Source organism: Camelus ferus, chromosome 36, assembly GCF_009834535.1.
Source record: "Camelus ferus isolate YT-003-E chromosome 36, BCGSAC_Cfer_1.0, whole genome shotgun sequence".
In the NCBI taxonomy this organism is placed as follows: Eukaryota; Metazoa; Chordata; class Mammalia; order Artiodactyla; family Camelidae; genus Camelus; species Camelus ferus.
The window spans coordinates 22,118,371-22,136,827 of record NC_045731.1 but is presented as its reverse complement, the minus strand read 5'-3'; the positions used below and the strand labels follow the sequence as shown (position 1 = coordinate 22,136,827).

Genomic DNA, 18,457 nt, shown 5'->3' with positions numbered 1-18,457 from the left:
GATGTGCGTAATGTTTTTGAGTCCTGAAAAACAAAAACGTATCATATTGGCAGAATACAAAAAAATACTGAAGAAAAGATTTTTGGACATTTAAACTGCCAATTGTAAATTTAAAATTGCCAACTAATAAGTTTAAATTTTCATTGGAACATGCTTGTTGAAAAATTGAAGATGAAGACTCATTTCATTTTATCGTTCTTCATTATTTAAAAAATTGTTTAATTTTTTTTTAGTTATTTATTTGAATTGTTTAATTGCAAATGCATGCTCCATTGTTTAGAGAGGCCAGCGTTGTGGTAGTGAGACCTTAGGAATGAAGTTCCCTAAATACATAATTGAAAACAACAGCTGGCTTCCTGAGTGATCTTGGATATCTTAACTTCTCTGTGCCATAGTTTCCTATAAAATAAGAATAAGAGATTTGCTTCCTCATGACTGCGGTAAGGACAGGTCTAATTAATGTAAAAAATCTACTTGGAAAACTTCCTGGCACAGAGGGAGGGCCATGTACTTTGTTACAGCTTTTATTATACTGTATCTGCTTTTATATTCCAGGTAAATCTTGAGTATTACGGATTTCATCTCTAAAAAAGAAATCTAAATATAAACTCTAAGATGGAAATTCTAAAACTTCATTGTTGTAGCTAATTAACACGTAAAGCTTAACCAAGAAACACACAGTGGAGACCAGTTATCTGCAGACACTTGTGAAACTTCCTATCTTGCATGGAGTCTAAGCTGTCACTACCGTCACTTCTGAAATCAAAGGCAAGCTAAGAAATAGAGCTTTAAAACTTGACCTCATCAGGTACCCAGACCCCTAAATTCAGACCATGGCAGGGAAACAGTTTACTGTCCACATGTGCATTTTGAAAATATAGTATTAAAATGAACACTGTATGTATTTTGTTGTGTGTTTTACATCGATAACAGAAAAGAAAAAAAAACGGAAAAAAAAACCCACGCAGTTACAAATAAGGAGGCTACGTCTGAAAATTATTATTATTTTTTTAAGTTCTGTTTACGATTTAGTGACCAGTTAGGAGAAAAATCATTTCATTGGTGTAATCCCTTGATTGACTAAACTTGTTTTTTTAATTAGGAAGAAGAGCGTGTTCCATTTACCACCTGGGGAAAGTGTATACATATAACTCTTTGTGCAAGTGCTTTTTTCTGGGTAAGAACCTGCCACAGACTTTTTAAAATCTAATGTGAAGTGCTGAGAAAACTGAAAATCAAGCTGGGAACTATGTAGTTTCATAGAGAAAACATTTTTCCAGAGAACATCTGAGCCAAAGCAGGCAGCCACTCTGGAGGTTCCACAATCTCTTTTGCTCACAGTGCTTCCCCCAGTTTTTTTCACCTCATTTGTTAAAGTCAGATCAGTGGTTTAGGATTCTCCAGGGTCTGATTAAGAGACGAGATGGAGGCATTAAAAATTCTAAAATTTTCCAAGAATAACAACCAAGGTAAAATGTCTAAGAATACCCTAACTAAAGGATAGTAGGAACTATCAAAAAAAAAAAAACTACAGAAAGATATAAAAGATGCTTTAATCACATGATTCTAGATTAAAAGATCATATCTCCAAAATATCAGAAGTTATAAAATTGATTTGGGATTTATTGTGGATAAAATCATATTAGTAGTATAATAATTATTAAGATAATGAGAGCTTTACTAGCTCAAGAATAGGCAGATTAGAAAATAGGACAGGAAGTCCAGATATGGGCTCTGATATCAATAATAATTTAATATAAGAGATGGAAGACATTACAAATCAGGGAGATAAAGGATATTCAGTAAATGGAACACTTGTTAGCTAATTGGGGGGGAAAGAAAAGATTGAAATCATACAGTGAACTATATATTGTGTTACATTCCAGAAACATTTAAAAAAGTAACACAATTAGAAAAAAACTACAAATAAATATGGATGAATATACAACATCTAGATGAACAGTAAGTTTCAGAGGAAGATATATAAAGATTTCCATGCATCAGAAGCATCCTAATTTTAAACAAAACAACAGAGGATGTTATATGTTTACAAATCTGACAAGGGGCTAATTCCTTCAATACATAGTGAGTTCAGATCACTTCAAAGGTAACATCAAAAAATATAAGGAGCATAGGAGGTAGAGATGAACACACATTCACAAAGGAAAAAATAGAAGTCACACTCCAACGGTAATTCATTCAGTGCACATCAGAATGAAATAGTTTTCCACCTCTCAAGGGACACACATCTGTTTATGAGGATGAAGCGCCAGTGATCACCAATCCCATGCCTAGGTTACTGGATATTTTTTGTGAAGTGTGGTTGATTAACAATGCTGTGTTAATTTCTGGTGTACTCCTCAAGCCTTCTTAGAAAGCAGTCTGGCAGTTCATATCAAGAGTTAAAAATATTCATATGCTTTAATCCAATAATTCAGTTTTGAAACACTTTTAATCAGGAAGTATTTCAAAATGGCAGGGAAAATTCAGTATGGATGCAACTCACAGACATACTTTTGTATGTATATATATATAAAATCTCAGCCAAAATATTCTTCCAAACCTTCACATAGTAGAATATTATGCAGCCATGAAAGTGTGTCCATGAAAATATTTTATGACATGTCAAAGTGTTATGCTTATGATAGGCTTGAGAATAAAATTAATGTATAAAATGATTTGTAATATACAAACAGTGCACCGTTCTGATGGAATTATGTCTATAGGTAGAAGAATTTTTCTTATTTTATTTTTTATTCATTCTCAGAGTTGGAGTCTTTTGATTGTAGGTGACAAAATCAATCTCCAATGTGTTTAAACAACAACCAAAAAATGGGGATACATGGGATTTATTGGTTCCTGTAAATGAAATCCTCAGGTCTGAGGTCTGGCTTCAGTCAAGGAGAGATACTGTAGCCCAGATGATGTCAAGGGCTGCTTTTGTCCTGTCTTCATTCTGTGCCCAAGGATGTCTCAGCATTCTGCTTCTAGGCACTCAGCATCTCAGGTCACACATCCATCCAAACAAAGAGAGGTCTCTTTGGGCAGCTTCCTCTTTTGATAGAGGAAGCTAATCATTCACATGGGCAACAGCATGTATCTTCTCACATAATAGTGGCTCTTCCTGGGTTACTTGCCAATTCTCAAATCATGTGCGAAGCCAATAGAATGAGGGGTATTATTTGTCCTAAACCAACTGAGATCTACCTCTGGTGCTTCAGAAAGAGTGGGTCAATCGAGATTAAATCACATGACTAAAAACAGAAGGGAGGTTATTTACCCTAAATCAAATTCTGGGTCCTCTTCTAAGACTGGGGACAGATCCAGGACAGCAGTTCTGTCCACTACTGACTACTTTCAAATTTTCTTTAATGAGCAAATATTAAAGTTATGATCAGAAAACATGATAAATAAGAAGAAACTTGAGGAAGGAGAATGGAAAGCTTTCCTGTTTCTTAAGAAATATTGAACGCAATAAGTGCTTGGAAGAAAAATAGAAATGTGTCAAGTTTGTAAAAGTTCTGAAATGAATTAGAATTGACTTCACAGACCATGAAGGAGATAGTGCTATACAGTTAGTGTGTCTTTGGGCTCTTTGAGTATTTCAGTTCTTTCACTTAATAGTTGCTTCATTTGGGGCAAATTGCATCATCTCCACGTGGCTCTACTTCCTAATCTGTAAAAGAGACATAATATTACCTTCCCCACAGGGTTATTGTGAGGATTTAGAAAAATAGATGTGTGCTGAAGCAATAGTAAGCATTTAAAGAATCTTAAATATAATGTTTTCTTAATACATAATTAAAAAATTATTATGCAGACTTATTTAAAATGCATAATATTTAAATGGCCTATATGTGCTGTACAAAAAAGGAAGGCTTAATATACTTTCTAGAATATATTTTTCTCAGCCTTAATTAATTTTCACATTTAATTACACATACACCAAAAAGTAATTCCTTTCACAAGCATGAAGCCTTAACTGTGAAGAAAAGGATGATGAAAGAGAATAGAGGAGGAAATAAAATGCATTCTCTACAAACTGATGGCTTAAAAACTAAGAAAAACAACTTTTTAAGAACTTGGTCACCATATTCATAGCTAAAAATTAGGTAGAGTTTTTCACATGCCTGTGGTTAATGTCCCAAAAGTTTTCACAATTAGTAAATAATTGACTCATCACAATGGTCCTATAAATTCCTATTATTATCCCCCCAATATATGGGTGAGGAGACTGAAGCCCCTAGAGGTTAAGAAATTAGCACAAGGCCCGACAGCTAGCATCGGAGCTGGGATCCAGATGCAAGAGTGTGGCTTCTGAAGGGGTTTGTAAACATTCCCTCTGCTCTCCCCTGCAGGTGCAAGCCAGCCACCTGCTGTTACTGTAAATAACATGATGTGGTTCACTTAGTCTTGAAATTCACATCCTTTGTAGCTTTCTCTCTGGGGCAGCCATCAGGAGCGGCCAGGGACACTGAGTACATGCTTCTGGACTATGACCAAGAAGGTAGATGGAAGGAAAACAGTTTAAAAATGGGATCTTTAATGTGCATTCTTCAGTGGCCAGAAAAATACCTGGCTAGTGAGGAGCTGAAACCCTATCAGCCACGTGAAAATTATGCTTCAGACACCCCCGTTGCCCTTGGGTCCACACAGTCAGAAATAAAATGGATCAGGGACATGAATCTTGTGCAAATGCAGGGAGTATGAATACCTGCAATTTTAAGATCTCAAGGTGTACGAAAATCATGTGAAGCTTACATCAGCAGAGACCTGCTGTCACTTCCAGTATTTCCCTCATGGCACGTCCACAGCTTCACTGGTCCTATTCAGAATGAAGACGACAGCTAGCACCTGCTGACCCCTGAATCAGTGATAGGTTCTCCCTTGAAAGGAAGCGTATCCCTTTCATGGGTTACATCTAGATCATAACCTAAGTAATTCTATACATGTAGAAGGGGTATTTTCATTGGTTCTGCTATCACAGACTTGTCTCCAAAAGAACATGCCACCAGTTACTCCATTTTCAGCCATTTAAAGACATACTTAGCAGGCTTCCTTCTTTAGTGCAGTATTAGGTTTACAGAAAACTTCACAGAAATTGGAGTTCCCATATATTCCCTATGTCCTGCACACAGCTGCTCCTGCTGTCAGCATGTTACATTAGTGGATGCAATCATTCTTTTTGACATCCTTCATTCCTCCTCCACTAAATTTTAACATGCCTGATATTCACGACTCTTGTGGCATTTATGTGCGATTTACATCACTTCTCACGTTTATGTGAGTTTTACAGGCCATGCATGTTGTCTGTTTAAGCGTGGGTTGGGTGCAAGTTTTCTGTTTAAAAATACGATCATTAGTGAGTCTCATGCTGCTGGGTTTTTGGATTGTCAGGTCCTGTTGACCGTTGCTTCAGTTATTGGGATCATTGTCTGCAGACTTTCAGTGTTCATTGTATTTTCTGCAAAACTTTCCAAGAACCTGAATGGAAGAGACCCAATCCAGAAGTACCTGACTGAATGTGGGCCACGCCCATCACTGCTTCTCTCATCAGCGTTATCATCATCGTGACCCTGAACGCCATATATGAGAAAGTGGCAATCAAGATGACTGAGTCTGTTAAGCTCCTCCTGCAGCTGAGGTCATTTCTACACCAGTTTTAGAACCAGGTCAAAAGAGAGACTGTATCTTGTAGGCACTTCAATTCCAGTACATTAGAGTCTTTAGAAAACTTCAAGTGTAAACGTATTTTCTCTCACCTATGTGAGAAGTGAATTACCTCCAGCTTTGCATTACTAAAAGGGAAAAAGGAAGAATTAGAATGTCCAAGCTCTGTGTAAACAAGTCAGTGCTTAATAATAATTTCAATTACATTAGATCATGAACCTTATTGTTGAAAGTAAATAGTCTCTGTATTGCAAATAAATGGAAGAGGGTCATGGTTCCAGTGGCAGATTAGCTTGTGCGCTACGGAGAGGACAAGTAATCACAGTGTTATGTGTCCTCCCCCATGCTGTTCCTGTTAGTGTAGCTCCATTCTCATCAGCTGTGGCTTCTTTAATAAATGTTTCTTCTCTCTGGCTTGTATCCCAGCCAGCGGCTTAGCAGCCCAAGCTAAGTGCTTCCGACCCACTGCATGTGGCTGGGTGGTTCTCCCAGTGGTCTGCTCAGTGGTCATCTTCGGAAAACACTAAGACCAATTCAAATTCTGAACTAGGAGGATGACCCGTTTTATGTTCCCCAAATGCTTGTAGCAAGATGCCCCGTGTTTTCTTTGTTTTCTTCAATAGTCCTACCTTACTGCCGTTCAGGGAGACAAGAGAATATCATTTAGCAGGATGTTTAAAAGTAGCTTTCTGTCAACTTACACCTGACAGAGGACAGTTCTTGCCCATTGGATACTGTTGTGATTATAAATTTTAAGGAACGGCTGACTCTTTTTTTTTTTTTTTTGCCTTGTGGGATATTGCTTTCATAGTGGGAGAAACTCTTACAACAGTGTGTAGACTTGGAATTAACATAGTAGCTATGTTAAGGAATTCAAAACAGCTTAAATGAAAACAGTGTGAATTGTGTATATATATACATATTTACTGTGTTAACTCATGTGTCCGTGGCTTTGATGAGCGTCTCAAAGCCGTTCACAGTTTTACAGAATTAACTTTTCTTTATTCTAGCTGCAGAGCTCCCAAGGACCAGACTGACTATGAGAACAATCTAGCCATCAAGTTGTTCTTGTTCCAGTTTGTCAACTACTACTCCTCGTGTTTCTACATCACATTCTTTAAGGGCAGATTTGTGACTTATCCTGGAGATCTGGTGTATTGGCTGTGAAAATACAGAAATGAAGACGTGTGAATACAGCTTTGTGTTCTGACAGTCTAACCTGTTTCAGGTTTTCTCTTAGTTGCCCAATGAAGAGTGTCTTTACTCTCTGTTCCTTAGACTATTTTAGGCATATAATAATGACTTTATTTCATTTTAGAGCTACATAAAATTTAAATGAGATTTTCTTTCTAATATTCCAGTGTGACCCAGGTGGCTGTCTCCTTGAACTGATGAAGCAGCTGACAATAATCATGGGAGGACAGTCCATCTGGAATAACATACAAGAGGTGTTACTTCCGTGAGTACTAAGTCATGTGATCTTGGGGTGAGAACGGCCCACCCATCCACGTCATTTTCCTGCTTGCCCATCTCTAAAACAGGGGAGACTCTCTGCTTATTAAAGCTCTCCAGATAAGATGATCCAGCCAACAGTGTAAACGTACCTGCTGTTTAATAATTATGCTTAGATACCTTCCTTTTTATGTTTAACTTAAATCCCCAAGTGCTATAGTTTCTGCTTATGAGCCCATCATTAGGGACTGACTGATCAGAGCCCTTTGAGAGGTGGCCCTTTTTAGGGCCGTGAACTAAGTTTTCCCACAACTTCCCACAACTTTCTCCTCCTTTTACACACGCATTTAAAAATCCATAACAGGAATTTGTTGAGTGCCTAGTATGTGCTAGTCACTGTATTAAATGTTGTACAGATAAGTGTGTGTGTGTGCGCATGTGTGTGTACAATTTAATCACCCAAACAATCCTTATTCTTATCTTCCTTTTGCAAATGAAGATCCTGTGGCTTAAAGAGAGTAAATGATTTGCCCAAGCTCTCATTGCCAATAAGAGACCACTGTGGGACTCACATGTAAGACCCTATCTCTCTGAATCCATATTCTTCTAAGAACAGAGACTCTCTTGGGGTCCTAAGGCACAGGGTTACATAATGTTTTAAGAGACACTTCTCTAAAATAATAACTACTTACTGTTCTCTTCCTAAAAATGAGAAAAGCAGATGTTAGCAAAGGTCACACTGTCCTTTTGATTTTCAAATAAGCCCAATCCCATATCAAAGTGGACAGTCCAGTGTTATCTGTAATTTCTGAACATTTCAAGGAGCTTACATTATTCGCTTTATGTTGCTGTTGTAACAAGTATCCCCAAATGACATGGTAGTAGGAAGAAAAAAGAAATAGTCTCCACTAAACAACACAAATTTAACCTTGTAGGGTTCTTGAACGCAGGAGCCTGCTGAAGTCAAAATATTGGCACGGCTGTTTCTGAAGGCCTCAGGGGAAACTGTATCTTTGACTTTTCTGGCTTCCAGAGGCCACCTACGTCTCTTGGCCTGTGACCTCTTTTCCTTCTCTCAAGGTCAGCATGGTTGTGTGCCTCTGACTCTGATCCTGTGGTCAAATCTCCTCTCCTCTCTCCCCTCTTCTGTCTCCCTCTTCCTCCTTTAACGACCCTGGTGATTACAATGGGCCCACCTCTATAATCCAGCTCGTCTCTCTTAGAGTAGGCTGGTTAGCAACGTTAACCGCATCTGCAACCATAGGCCCCCTTTGCCAGGGAATCTGACCTCTTCCTATTTTCTGGGGATAAGGACATAGACATATTGGGGGGGAACATTTTTCTGCCCACCACACTAAGCTTTTTAAGATAATTTCTGGCTTTGAGTTTCTGTCTTCATGAAACTGTTGATCTCTCTTCTGTCTTGCCTTCCACAAAAGCATTCTGCTCCTGGCCAACCTAACTGCATTGCTCACCCCTCTCTGTGGTGTCCCCCAAAACCAATTACACAAGCAGCTCTTACTGTTGTTTGGAGCATGGAGGAGAAACTCAAACAACTTGAATTTTGAAATTTAAAAACCTCCGTAATATTAAAATCTTCCATGCCACTATAAAAATTTATATTTTTAACTTCATTTTTAAATTTTTAAACTATTTTAAACTTTGTTAACTTTTTTAAACTTTACTTTTTTTCTTATCATCCTACATTGTAGGCTCCAGAAACCTTCTATTCTGCCCACCGCATCCAAGTTCCCTTTCATTGTTTCTCCTCCCTTCCCTAACATTCCTTCTCCCTCCCTTATTACCAAGTTTCTGTCCATTCTTTTTATAGGGCAATTAAATTATTTTTTCTTCCTTTCTTTCTGTTTTTGCCGAGTGAACACCTTTGTGTGTCAGTGTAACCTTCCACATTACTTCACAAGGGCTTCATCTTTCAGCTTCAGTATGGATTACTGGGGTCTGTCTCTAAACAAAGGCATTTCCCTTGTCCCCCAGCTCACCACGCCCCTCAAAAAAACCAAGATTCTGAACTTTGCTGTGAAATGAATCTTTTTTTCCCTACTGTGCAGTAGAGAAATCTTACCCTGACCTCACAGTCAGATTTTTTCCAGAGGAGTAAAACTAGCTCATGTGCAAATAACACTATTTTTCTCTGTGAAAAGAAATAGATCAGATAGAGGAAATACTTAACTCAGATTACTCAAAAGCATTTCCTGAAGGAAATACGTTAATTATTTAACAGTAAATTTTGTTGAATCTGATTTTCAGTGAGCTATTTTTACCAATCAAGGAGAAGGATATATTTCCTAAATTGGAACTGAGCAATTCATGTGAAATGAAACTTGCTCACATGAACTAGTTTAAAGCAAACGATGCATTATTGTATTTGTGGTCTGTTTATGCCTTCGCTTAAGTAAGCACATTGTTGTAGGTTCCAGTGAGCTGAACTTTGCCTCCATGTATTTCTACTCTGGGCTAAATATTTAGGGAAATATTTTGAATTATGTTTCCCTTGTTTGAATAGCAGGAATGCTGAATGGTAGCCAAGTTCGAGGGTGGCTTGCGTTTTCCTCACTGCCTCTTCTACTTTGTATAAGGTGCCAGTTTCCTTCTTAATTTTTCATATAAAATCCTAACATACCAGAGATCTATCAATTACTCTTGCTGCACCAATAACTATACCCATCCTCAAAAATACATAGGAAGGGAAAAGAAAACTTATCAAAGGTAGCTGACTAATTTTCATGCTATGTAGATATGTCTAAAGGAACATAATGAAATGAATTTCACCATAACTCACCTGCCTCCACACCCCAAGTTCCATGTGGGTTTCTTGAGTAGGATTCTCGGAGCAAATGAAGAAGGACAGTGATGCCGTGATCCAGGCTCCCTCTGGGGTCTCCCCAGCACTTGGATCGGCAGCTGGTATAAAGTAGGTCTCAGTCCGAGCCAGCTGAGTGGGTGAGTGACTCACAGGCATCAAGTGCGTGACATCAGTGAATTAACAGCATTCTTTGTAGGACTCAGAGAATAAGCTGAGAGCCCTGTGGCCTTCCGTGCCTCACATACTATTTTGATATTGGGGTCATTTCTGGGAATGTTATTCTGTACTTGACAAAAGGCTAGTACAATTCCAGGGTTAAGCAACTTGCCCTAGGGAAATTTTATGATAAAATATTAAGAAAAATAGTTAAATGCCCAAAAGGACATAGCATTATCCTTTGGTGTTTAGAAAATGTATGGCTATAATTTTCTTACTTTATATGTTTTCTACATTTTCCACCATGTGTATGCACTACTATATAATAAGAAAAAGCAAATGTTTAAAAGAGAAAATCTCTCTTCTCCAGATATGATTTGGTTAGAGGATGAGTCAGATAGATATAATAAGAGAATCTTAAATACATGTGTCCATAATTCACTCTTTAAATTCCAGGAACAGGAAACTCAGGAATGAAATAGATTAAGAGAATCAAAGATACTTGTATTCAAGATTAGCAAGTAGGAGTGTCCTCAACAGAAACGGTGATATCTATAATTCAGGGATTAAATGTGATAATGAACGTACAAAGACAACATGAAGTAGAAAATGCCACGTGGGAAGCACTGAGTAAAGGGCAATTTACCATGATTATGCCAATATGTGTGGTCAATTCCCAAGCAAATGATTGTGTAACCCCTGCTAGAGGGAGAAAGCTTCCAGCCTTGGCTGGAGAGTGGGGAGGATCCAGTGTCTGTATTTTTTAAAATGTCTACAGGTGCTTCTCATGTGCAAATTGATATCCCTGCACGAGAACCATAAACCAACAGAAAACCCAAAAGACCGAGGACAATGATGGGTTGCCGACAGCCCAAGCTTTTCTGCCACAGAAGAGTGGTTCCAGTCAGGAAGACTGAGCAAGAGGCTCAGAGTCTTAGCTAAGGACAAGCAAGTCGGGACTTCTAATACGACCTAATGTCATCGACGGGGGAGGGCAGTTCAGCACAAGAAGGGAGCACCAGGTGAGTTAACATGGAAGTTACATCCTGGATCCAAACCGTGATGGATTTGGGTCCCGGAGGGTTAAAGCCCTGCTTCCGTGGGGCATGGACCGCATTCCACAAGAGGCTGAGACAGGAATTATGAGGCAGAGAAAAATTCCCCCAGGGGACTCCCGAGTCTGGGTGCCTGGAAGGGTGATGGACGAGCGCGGTCCCAGCTCCACCCGCACCGCAGGGCTCCGAGTGGCTGTGGAGCTGTGCGCTCCCGGCCGGACCTCAGACCTGACTGCAGTGCTCCGGGCTGCGGCCTGGGGAGCGGCGTCAGGAGCAGGCTGTCCCCGTCATTCTCGTAGGTGCTGCAGTGACCCCCACCCCGGTGGCCACGGCGTTCCCAAGCCAAGGGTCTAAGTGACTTCAACCTTATTTACAGGTGACCACAGCTGGTTAGCCTGTGCTGCTCAAAAAGAAGATCCCATATGGGGTTTTGATGTGTTAGGGGGTTTGCTAATACCTGGCCTGCTTTGAATCGTTTCATCTTGACAGCAGCCTGGGCAGTCGAAGTTTCACCTCCCAATTTTATTTCAACATTTTTTGTTGAAAGTATAGTTGGTGTACAATATTGTGTTAATTCTTGGTATACAGCATAGTGATTCACATTATACATACATATATATATATATTCCTTGTCATATACTTTTCCACTATAGGCTATTAAAAGTTATTGAATGTAGTTCCCTGTGCTATACAGTAGGATCTTGTTGTTTGAAACAAAAATTACTAAACAAAGTAACAAAGGAAGCAGACTAAACCTAGCCATGTATACGGCACAGTTGAGTTTATCTCAGGATTTAAATGTGGTTTTGATCTCCAGGATCTCTTTATCAACTTATCATATGTAAAGTGCCTGTGGAACACTTCTCAGAAAAATGTTTAAAAATCATAAGATTTAGAGAATAAAGAAGGAAGATAATTATACTGAAAAGCAGATATCAAAATATAGAAATGGGCATTTGTGATACAGTAATATCTGAATTATTGGAAGGACGTGTTGAATAAGAGGATCCAGTGGTGGGTCTACTGACCGCAACATTCTGCCACAGCAGTGAGTGTAAATCAACTTCTGAGATCTGCAACAATTGCATTTTGAATGTAAATAAAGTTAAATAACAAATAAGCCATGAAGTGTGGATTCAGATTCAGGGGTATCTCGAGTCCATATCCCCACCCCTTCCCAGAGCTCCCTGCTCTTCCCCTAATGTCATTGAAAGAATTGGGGAAAGTTTGTGAAGCGAAGGGCATGTTCCATTGCAAAGAAATCTCGTAGCAACCCTGGGAGCATGGCCAGGGAAAGGTTAACGCTGAGATCAGAGGCAGTGGGAAACCTAGCAGGGGAAGCTCTTTACAAGTCACATCATATACTCTGTGTGTGTCCACGTGTGTGTGCATACAGACGTGTGGGCATGTATGATGTATACACCTGCCTTTCGTGTGAAGCCGCCTCACTGTCCAAATTTGAAATCCATCCAAACGTGCAGTGCAGTCAGCCGAAGCTCCGCCAGATGCTAAGTTGTCTGTTGTTGCTCTGTCTCTTCTGCTGAACTCCACGAGTAAACCACGCGCCAGCTGTTGCTTTCAGGGACAACAGCTCTGTAGTCTACAGGTCCATGCCTTGTTTCACTGCCAACTCCGAATTCCTTTCAGGACAAATTGCCATTTGAAAAAGGGGGAAGCATTCAGTTGTCCCACAAGCCTCTGAGTGAGGAAAAACATAACCTTAGAGACAGCTCTGTGGGACAGCATCCAGAAGGGGGCAGAGCACTGGGCTGCGAGTCGAGGCTGTGTTTCTTTCAAGCTCTGCACTGAATTTGAGGTGGCATGTCACTTCTTTGGCCCTTGATTTGTTCAGCTTAAATTAGGGTCTTGGACCTGTTCGATCCAACGTTAGAGTATCACTTTTCTGCTCAGTGACCCTCCATGGCTCCGCAATTCCTTCAGAGGGAAAAATGCCCACATCCTCACGGCAGCCTCTAAGGCTCCACCCCCAAAACCACCACTTATTTCCTATTCACTCTGGCCCACACCAGCCTCCATGCTGTCTGTCCAGCGTGAGGGACCTCCAGGCCTGTGATCACTGTTCCCTCTGCCCACCCCTTTGCCTCCGTCTTTGCCTTATTCAAAGGTCACTTGCCCCATCCACACTCCTCCCTACCACACATTCCTCGCCCTCCTTTATTTTCCTCTGCAGCACTTATCACCAGCTCACAGACCCTGTATTTCTTTCTTTTACTTATTTTCTCTGACAATTTACAGACTGGAAAGGCCATGGTGGATAATAGCAGAGAAATGGGGGAAAAAACAAATGAGGGTAGGTATCTTCTAAAAGCTAAAGTGCCCACCTGAAAAGGAGGTAGGAGATAAAGTAGTAGTAGTCGTTACAATTTTGGTAAACCCAAGGTACGTAGTCAGGACTAGTTTTCACAATACTTGAGGGTAGGGAGGCAGCAATAAAAAGAAATTTATCCTGAAAACAAGAAATTAAATTCTTGGGAAGATGATGTGTTCAGCTTGAAATGTCAGTAATACTTTTATGACCTTGGTCTGATAATATCTTGCCTTATAATTTGATCTGTTTGGCAGCTGGGTCATGAATCTAATGATGCCACAGTTTCGGGAGCAGAACAGACCACCCCACGATGGGAATGGGACAACCATCTGTATCCCACGGGCAAACTGGGGTTATTTTATGAATACCCTGAAATGAGTAAGTCATCAGTGGGGATTTCTGTGCTGTCGGTTATACTAGAATATGCTTTGGGTCTCAGAAGCATCGGTTACCGAGCCAAACAAAGACCTAGCATACCGAAACGGAGCCCGCTTTTCTCAATTAGATGCAATTATGCAGTCAGGCTTTCAAATAGGTTGCCTGTGTATATCTTTGTCAATATTTATGTTGTACAAAGCTGAAGGTTTACTGCCAAGGAATGAAATGGAATACTCATTCAGGTAATTCTCCATCATTGATTCTCAGATCCTTCTGGTCATGTCGTCTAAGGATGAACTCAGAACCGTTACTAGATGTGACTCAGCACGGGCTGCAGCCCGTGTGGCACAGCTGTTGGCTGATATCCTTCTAAACAGAGTCATGTGAGCCCGCCAGCCTGTGCAGAAAGCCCGCAAGAGCATCCTGCCTCATGGCAGCAAGGGTCACAGGGTCACCCCTTCCACACCTCACACCTGCCTTTGACATTTTTCCTATTTCTTCTGGCCGATGGTTTCTGCCTGGTTCCTTGAGTGACCTCATGGCACATCACTGGCTTGAATTCAGGATGAATTTGCTGATCTGGAGTATTGGTAGAACACAGATCCCCTCCTTCTCCAATGTCTTTGTCCATTTCTGTACATTTGCTTGGCCTTTGTTTCTCTTTGTTTGAACTTGGTTTTGAGCTCTCGGTTGCCTTTAAATTGTTGCATCTCAAAATAGATTTCCATAGGAAACTTCATCTTTTCTATTATGCATGGCGCACTTTTATCTACTAGAAGGCTGATGATGTGCACGTTTTGTATCTGAGACCTTTGAGCTCACCACTGCCTTGAATTACTTTTTTTTTTTTTAAGCTTAGGAGACAGGAAAGTATTTTGGTCAATAGGCTTTGCATTTATGCATGCGGGTTCATGTCTGCAAGACACCCCATTGGGCTTCCTGTTTATAAGTCTACAGAAAGAGGGAGTTTTCTTTTTCCTAAATTACATGCTATATATATAATAATTGCTTTTAAAATATATAATATACATAGAAACGCATCTGATTCCCTCGGTGAATGAAAGGTCATTTTGTGGCATCTTCAGTCAGCTATGCTTTGTGGCCTGGTGTCTGATTTGAGTTTCATCTTTGCTTTTGTTGTGCTTAGTGACCAGGTTCGATTAAGGGTGCAGCTCCTGTCCCTGGTGTAGAAATTATGTTCGTTTTTTCTGCTTATTTTCAAAAGGACTTTAAGCCAATGACCTGTTATTCCAAAATGAGTCATAATTGTAAATATTTCTTATTGGGGCTATTATCAGCATTAATAATAACAACAACATTCTGAGGGCAGCATATCATTTGGTATTTTAACACACACGAAAAAAGCCTTGGAAAATAGTTATTGTTCTAGTTAAGTCAAATAAAGGTCATTGAAAGGAAAAGTTGTACGCTTTTGGGAGAAATTGATAGGACTTTTAGAACTTTATAGTCTCATTAAAATACTAATTAAATAATTCAGCCTAACTCTACCCTACATAACAGGATGGAGTAACAGCTATTCTAGAGAGATTGTTCAGATTTATTCGTTTTCCTATTCTCTAAATAATCCCTAACGAATTAGAAATTCAATCCATTTCTGAGAGTAGGCAGTCTGTTATTCTGTATTCAACGCTGGAGTGAAACTTATTTTGTGTTCTTTTCGTTCATGGGAGATAGGAATTTCCAAGTGCTTTTTGAATTATTTTTGTTCCTCTCAAATAAAGTGCCTTTGGTGGTGATCTCCTGACCTCAGTTTCCTCCTCCCAGTTTTCCCCATGATCATTAATGACACCCCACCTGCCTTTTTAGTTATGCCTCTTAGCTGCTGAAGGGGAACAGCTTCTGACAGATGACCCTGGAGCCCTCCACCCTTGCTTCTTTAGGCCTCGCACCCAGCCACCATCCCTAGTCTCCTTCGCCAGAAGTATCTTTCTCTGCTTTTCTGCCTGGAAGGACTCTTGCCAAGCCTTGGCAGCAAACCCTCCACTTTTTAGAGATTTTCTGCTCTCCTCTCTAAGCATGAATTGCAGTTGATTCTTGTCTTGATGGTGCGTGATCATGTCTGTGTCCATTGCGCTCCCCGGCTGGACTGATCCTGTCGGAGGCAATAGTCAGGCTTTTCATCTTCCCGTGCATGTCTGAAGCACCACAGCCTGGACCCTGGTTCTCATACGTGTTTAAGTGACTTGAGCTTGGAGTTTCAATGCACTCACATACAACTGTTAGATGAGTTGGCGGTAACATTGCCCCCAAGGCCCCCACAAGGTTCTATAGGGCATATGTTTTTTTCTGAGTGAAATTTCTCTTTTATTTGTTCTAGTGATTTCCCCACTGTCCTTTGAGATTATTGGAGTAACCCTGAGTTATTAACCACAATAGCTCACCCCCAGAAGCAAAAGATCCTGCTGTTTGAGAACTCAGACACGGGACATAAGAGAAATAATCTATCAGTCTTAAAATCTGGAAGCCATAAGATACCGTTTTGTACTTAGAGCACCCACAGCACAAACACCAGTCTCTCAAGAACTTGGCGCTGCCTTCCCAGAGGGCGGGTGCCGTAAGTGAAATGCAGTGAGTGATGAAGTGAGAGCTCTTCGTCTCTGGTACTGCCTTTTCCACCCTTGCTGTGTTAACTTGATCTTCCCTTCATATATTATGTTCTCCATTTAATTTACTGCAGTTAATATCAGTTGTTCTTCAACATCTCCTTGCACCCGCCCCCTCCATTCCCTCTCTCTCCATTGTTATCCCACCCACGCCTCTCCTGCGCTCTCCAGGACCAGGCCTTTCTCCCCCACGCCCTCACCTCTGTTCTGTCTGCCCACCACCTGCACTGACATTTCCTTAACTCCGCAGAATGAACTTTCCAAAATGGCAGCTGAGTAACTGGGGGGGATTGTAGACCTCTCATCTCTTTACTGATTCATTCGTTTATCTATCCAACAAACACTGAGCACCTGCTATGCCAAACACTGTATCAACTGCTGGGGAGACCAAGACAGGTAAGACTTGGTGTCTGCACTCCGCAGGGCAGGCGAGACTTGGCGAGTAGTTGATGGATTGCTAAGCAGGTGAACACACATTGGACTTCATAGAGCTGGAAATATTTGAACTGAATTTTGAAAGGTGAAAGGAAGTTAGCTCTCTAATGTGTGGTAGAGGGAGTGGACACTTCATGCAGAGAGGTAGAGACATATAAGAGTACACGGCATGAAGCGGCTTGGCCAGACTGAAGAACAACAAGTAGGGTTAGAACAAAGTATCCACAGGTGGGAATATCAGGTGCACAAGGCCTCTGTCACGATGGGTCTTGTGTGCTTAGACTTGAATGTATCCTTAAAGAAACAGGGCTATATTGGAATATATGTAAGCAAGAGAATTGCATAATGATTATGTTAAAGAAGATCTGGTTATACTGGCAGCAGAATGGAAAATAATATTTTTGGGGGGAGGCCCATATTTTGGGGGGAAAGGATATTTCGGGGGCCACCCCAGGTAATCCAGACAAGTGGCACACGCCTGCAGAGAGGCCCTGGGCAGAGGGAGAGAGACGTGGGCGGCAGAAGTGGTGACTGCTGCAGAGGGGACTACAGGGCCGGGGCGGCGGGCTAGCAGAGCTGCTGAGGTGACTTTCCAGTGACCCATCTGGAGAGCGGATCTGCAGTGGGAGTGTAAGGGGAGGAGATGCTTTCGAGGAGATGGTTCTGTGTGTGGCATTTTGATTGCAAAGTGTCTATGGGACATCTGAGGGGTGATGCCCGTTGTTAAGCTGGATTCAACAGTCAGGAGCTCAGAGGAGCTGTGGGTGAGGCCGTGGGGGCGATTCATTCCTGCCAAGTGGAGGATTGAGGACGAGGCCCTGGGGAAAAGGGCCATGTACATGGCACATGGGAGAAGAGAAATCCACCAAGAGAAAGAAGAATAGCAGAGCAGTTGGGAGAAACTAGTTGAGGCAACACAGAGAAGGCTGTAACCTGGCTTAAGAGGGATTTGAACACTGACTAAAAGGAGCATAGTGAGAAAGGGGGGGTGTGTGGGGCAATAAAGCAAGAGCTAAAGCCCACCTTTAATTGCCAAGCCTGGGGAAAAGGAGGAGGAGGACTATACTTAGGTAGACTTTAAAAAACAGATCTGTGTGTATCTGTGTGTGTGCATATGTGCACACACAATTTTCTGTCTGGGCTTTTTAAATTTATTTAAGTAAAACAAAAATTAAGGGGGGAAAACATTCCCACTGAGAGGAAAATATTTGTCCACGGCAAAAGCTAACTGGTAATCAAATAAACACGAGCTGAAAATGCTGACTAGTTTGAAACACGCAGCCACCGGCAGTGCAACTCCTGTCTCAGTGCTGCGATGAGGGCCGTGGGGGATGCAGGGCTCTGAGCCCTGAGGAGTCTTCAGCGCAGGTACTTCTCCAAGAAACTGGACTTTAAAGGGAAGAAGAAAGTGTAGAACATATCAGAGAGCAATACAGGGCCGTGAGAGAGGGTTGGGCGAGGGTTCGTTTTGTTTTACAGTGGGCGTTTCTGGCCTTGCTGAGTTGCTAGGCCTTTGCTCTTTTTGGTCTTTGTT

At 41.0% G+C, this 18,457-nt stretch overlaps 1 protein-coding gene and 1 long non-coding RNA gene across 26 annotated transcripts in view; one reads left to right on the top strand and one right to left on the bottom strand.

The window, feature by feature from the left end:
• Positions 1 to 18,457, top strand: part of LOC116661728 (anoctamin-6-like) — a 408,020-nt gene that overhangs the window by 79,706 nt on the left and 309,857 nt on the right. For 8 of the 25 annotated variants that reach the window (XM_032474242.1, XM_032474247.1, XM_032474251.1 and 5 more), the window contains 2 exons: positions 1,103 to 1,177; positions 7,032 to 7,129. The exons of 14 other annotated variants lie outside the window; for them this stretch is intronic. In XM_032474242.1, coding sequence (XP_032330133.1) covers positions 1,103 to 1,177; positions 7,032 to 7,129 — 173 coding nt within the window. Of the gene's footprint in view, positions 1 to 1,102; positions 1,178 to 5,397; positions 5,552 to 7,031; positions 7,130 to 9,963; positions 10,084 to 10,558; positions 10,662 to 18,457 lie in introns of those variants that run through there. 3 more of the 25 variants (XR_004317626.1, XR_004317640.1, XM_032474241.1) reach the window with 3 other exon arrangements.
• The window catches only part of LOC116661745, a 224,774-nt gene that overhangs the window by 111,937 nt on the left and 94,380 nt on the right, over positions 1 to 18,457 (bottom strand). The window lies entirely within an intron of this gene.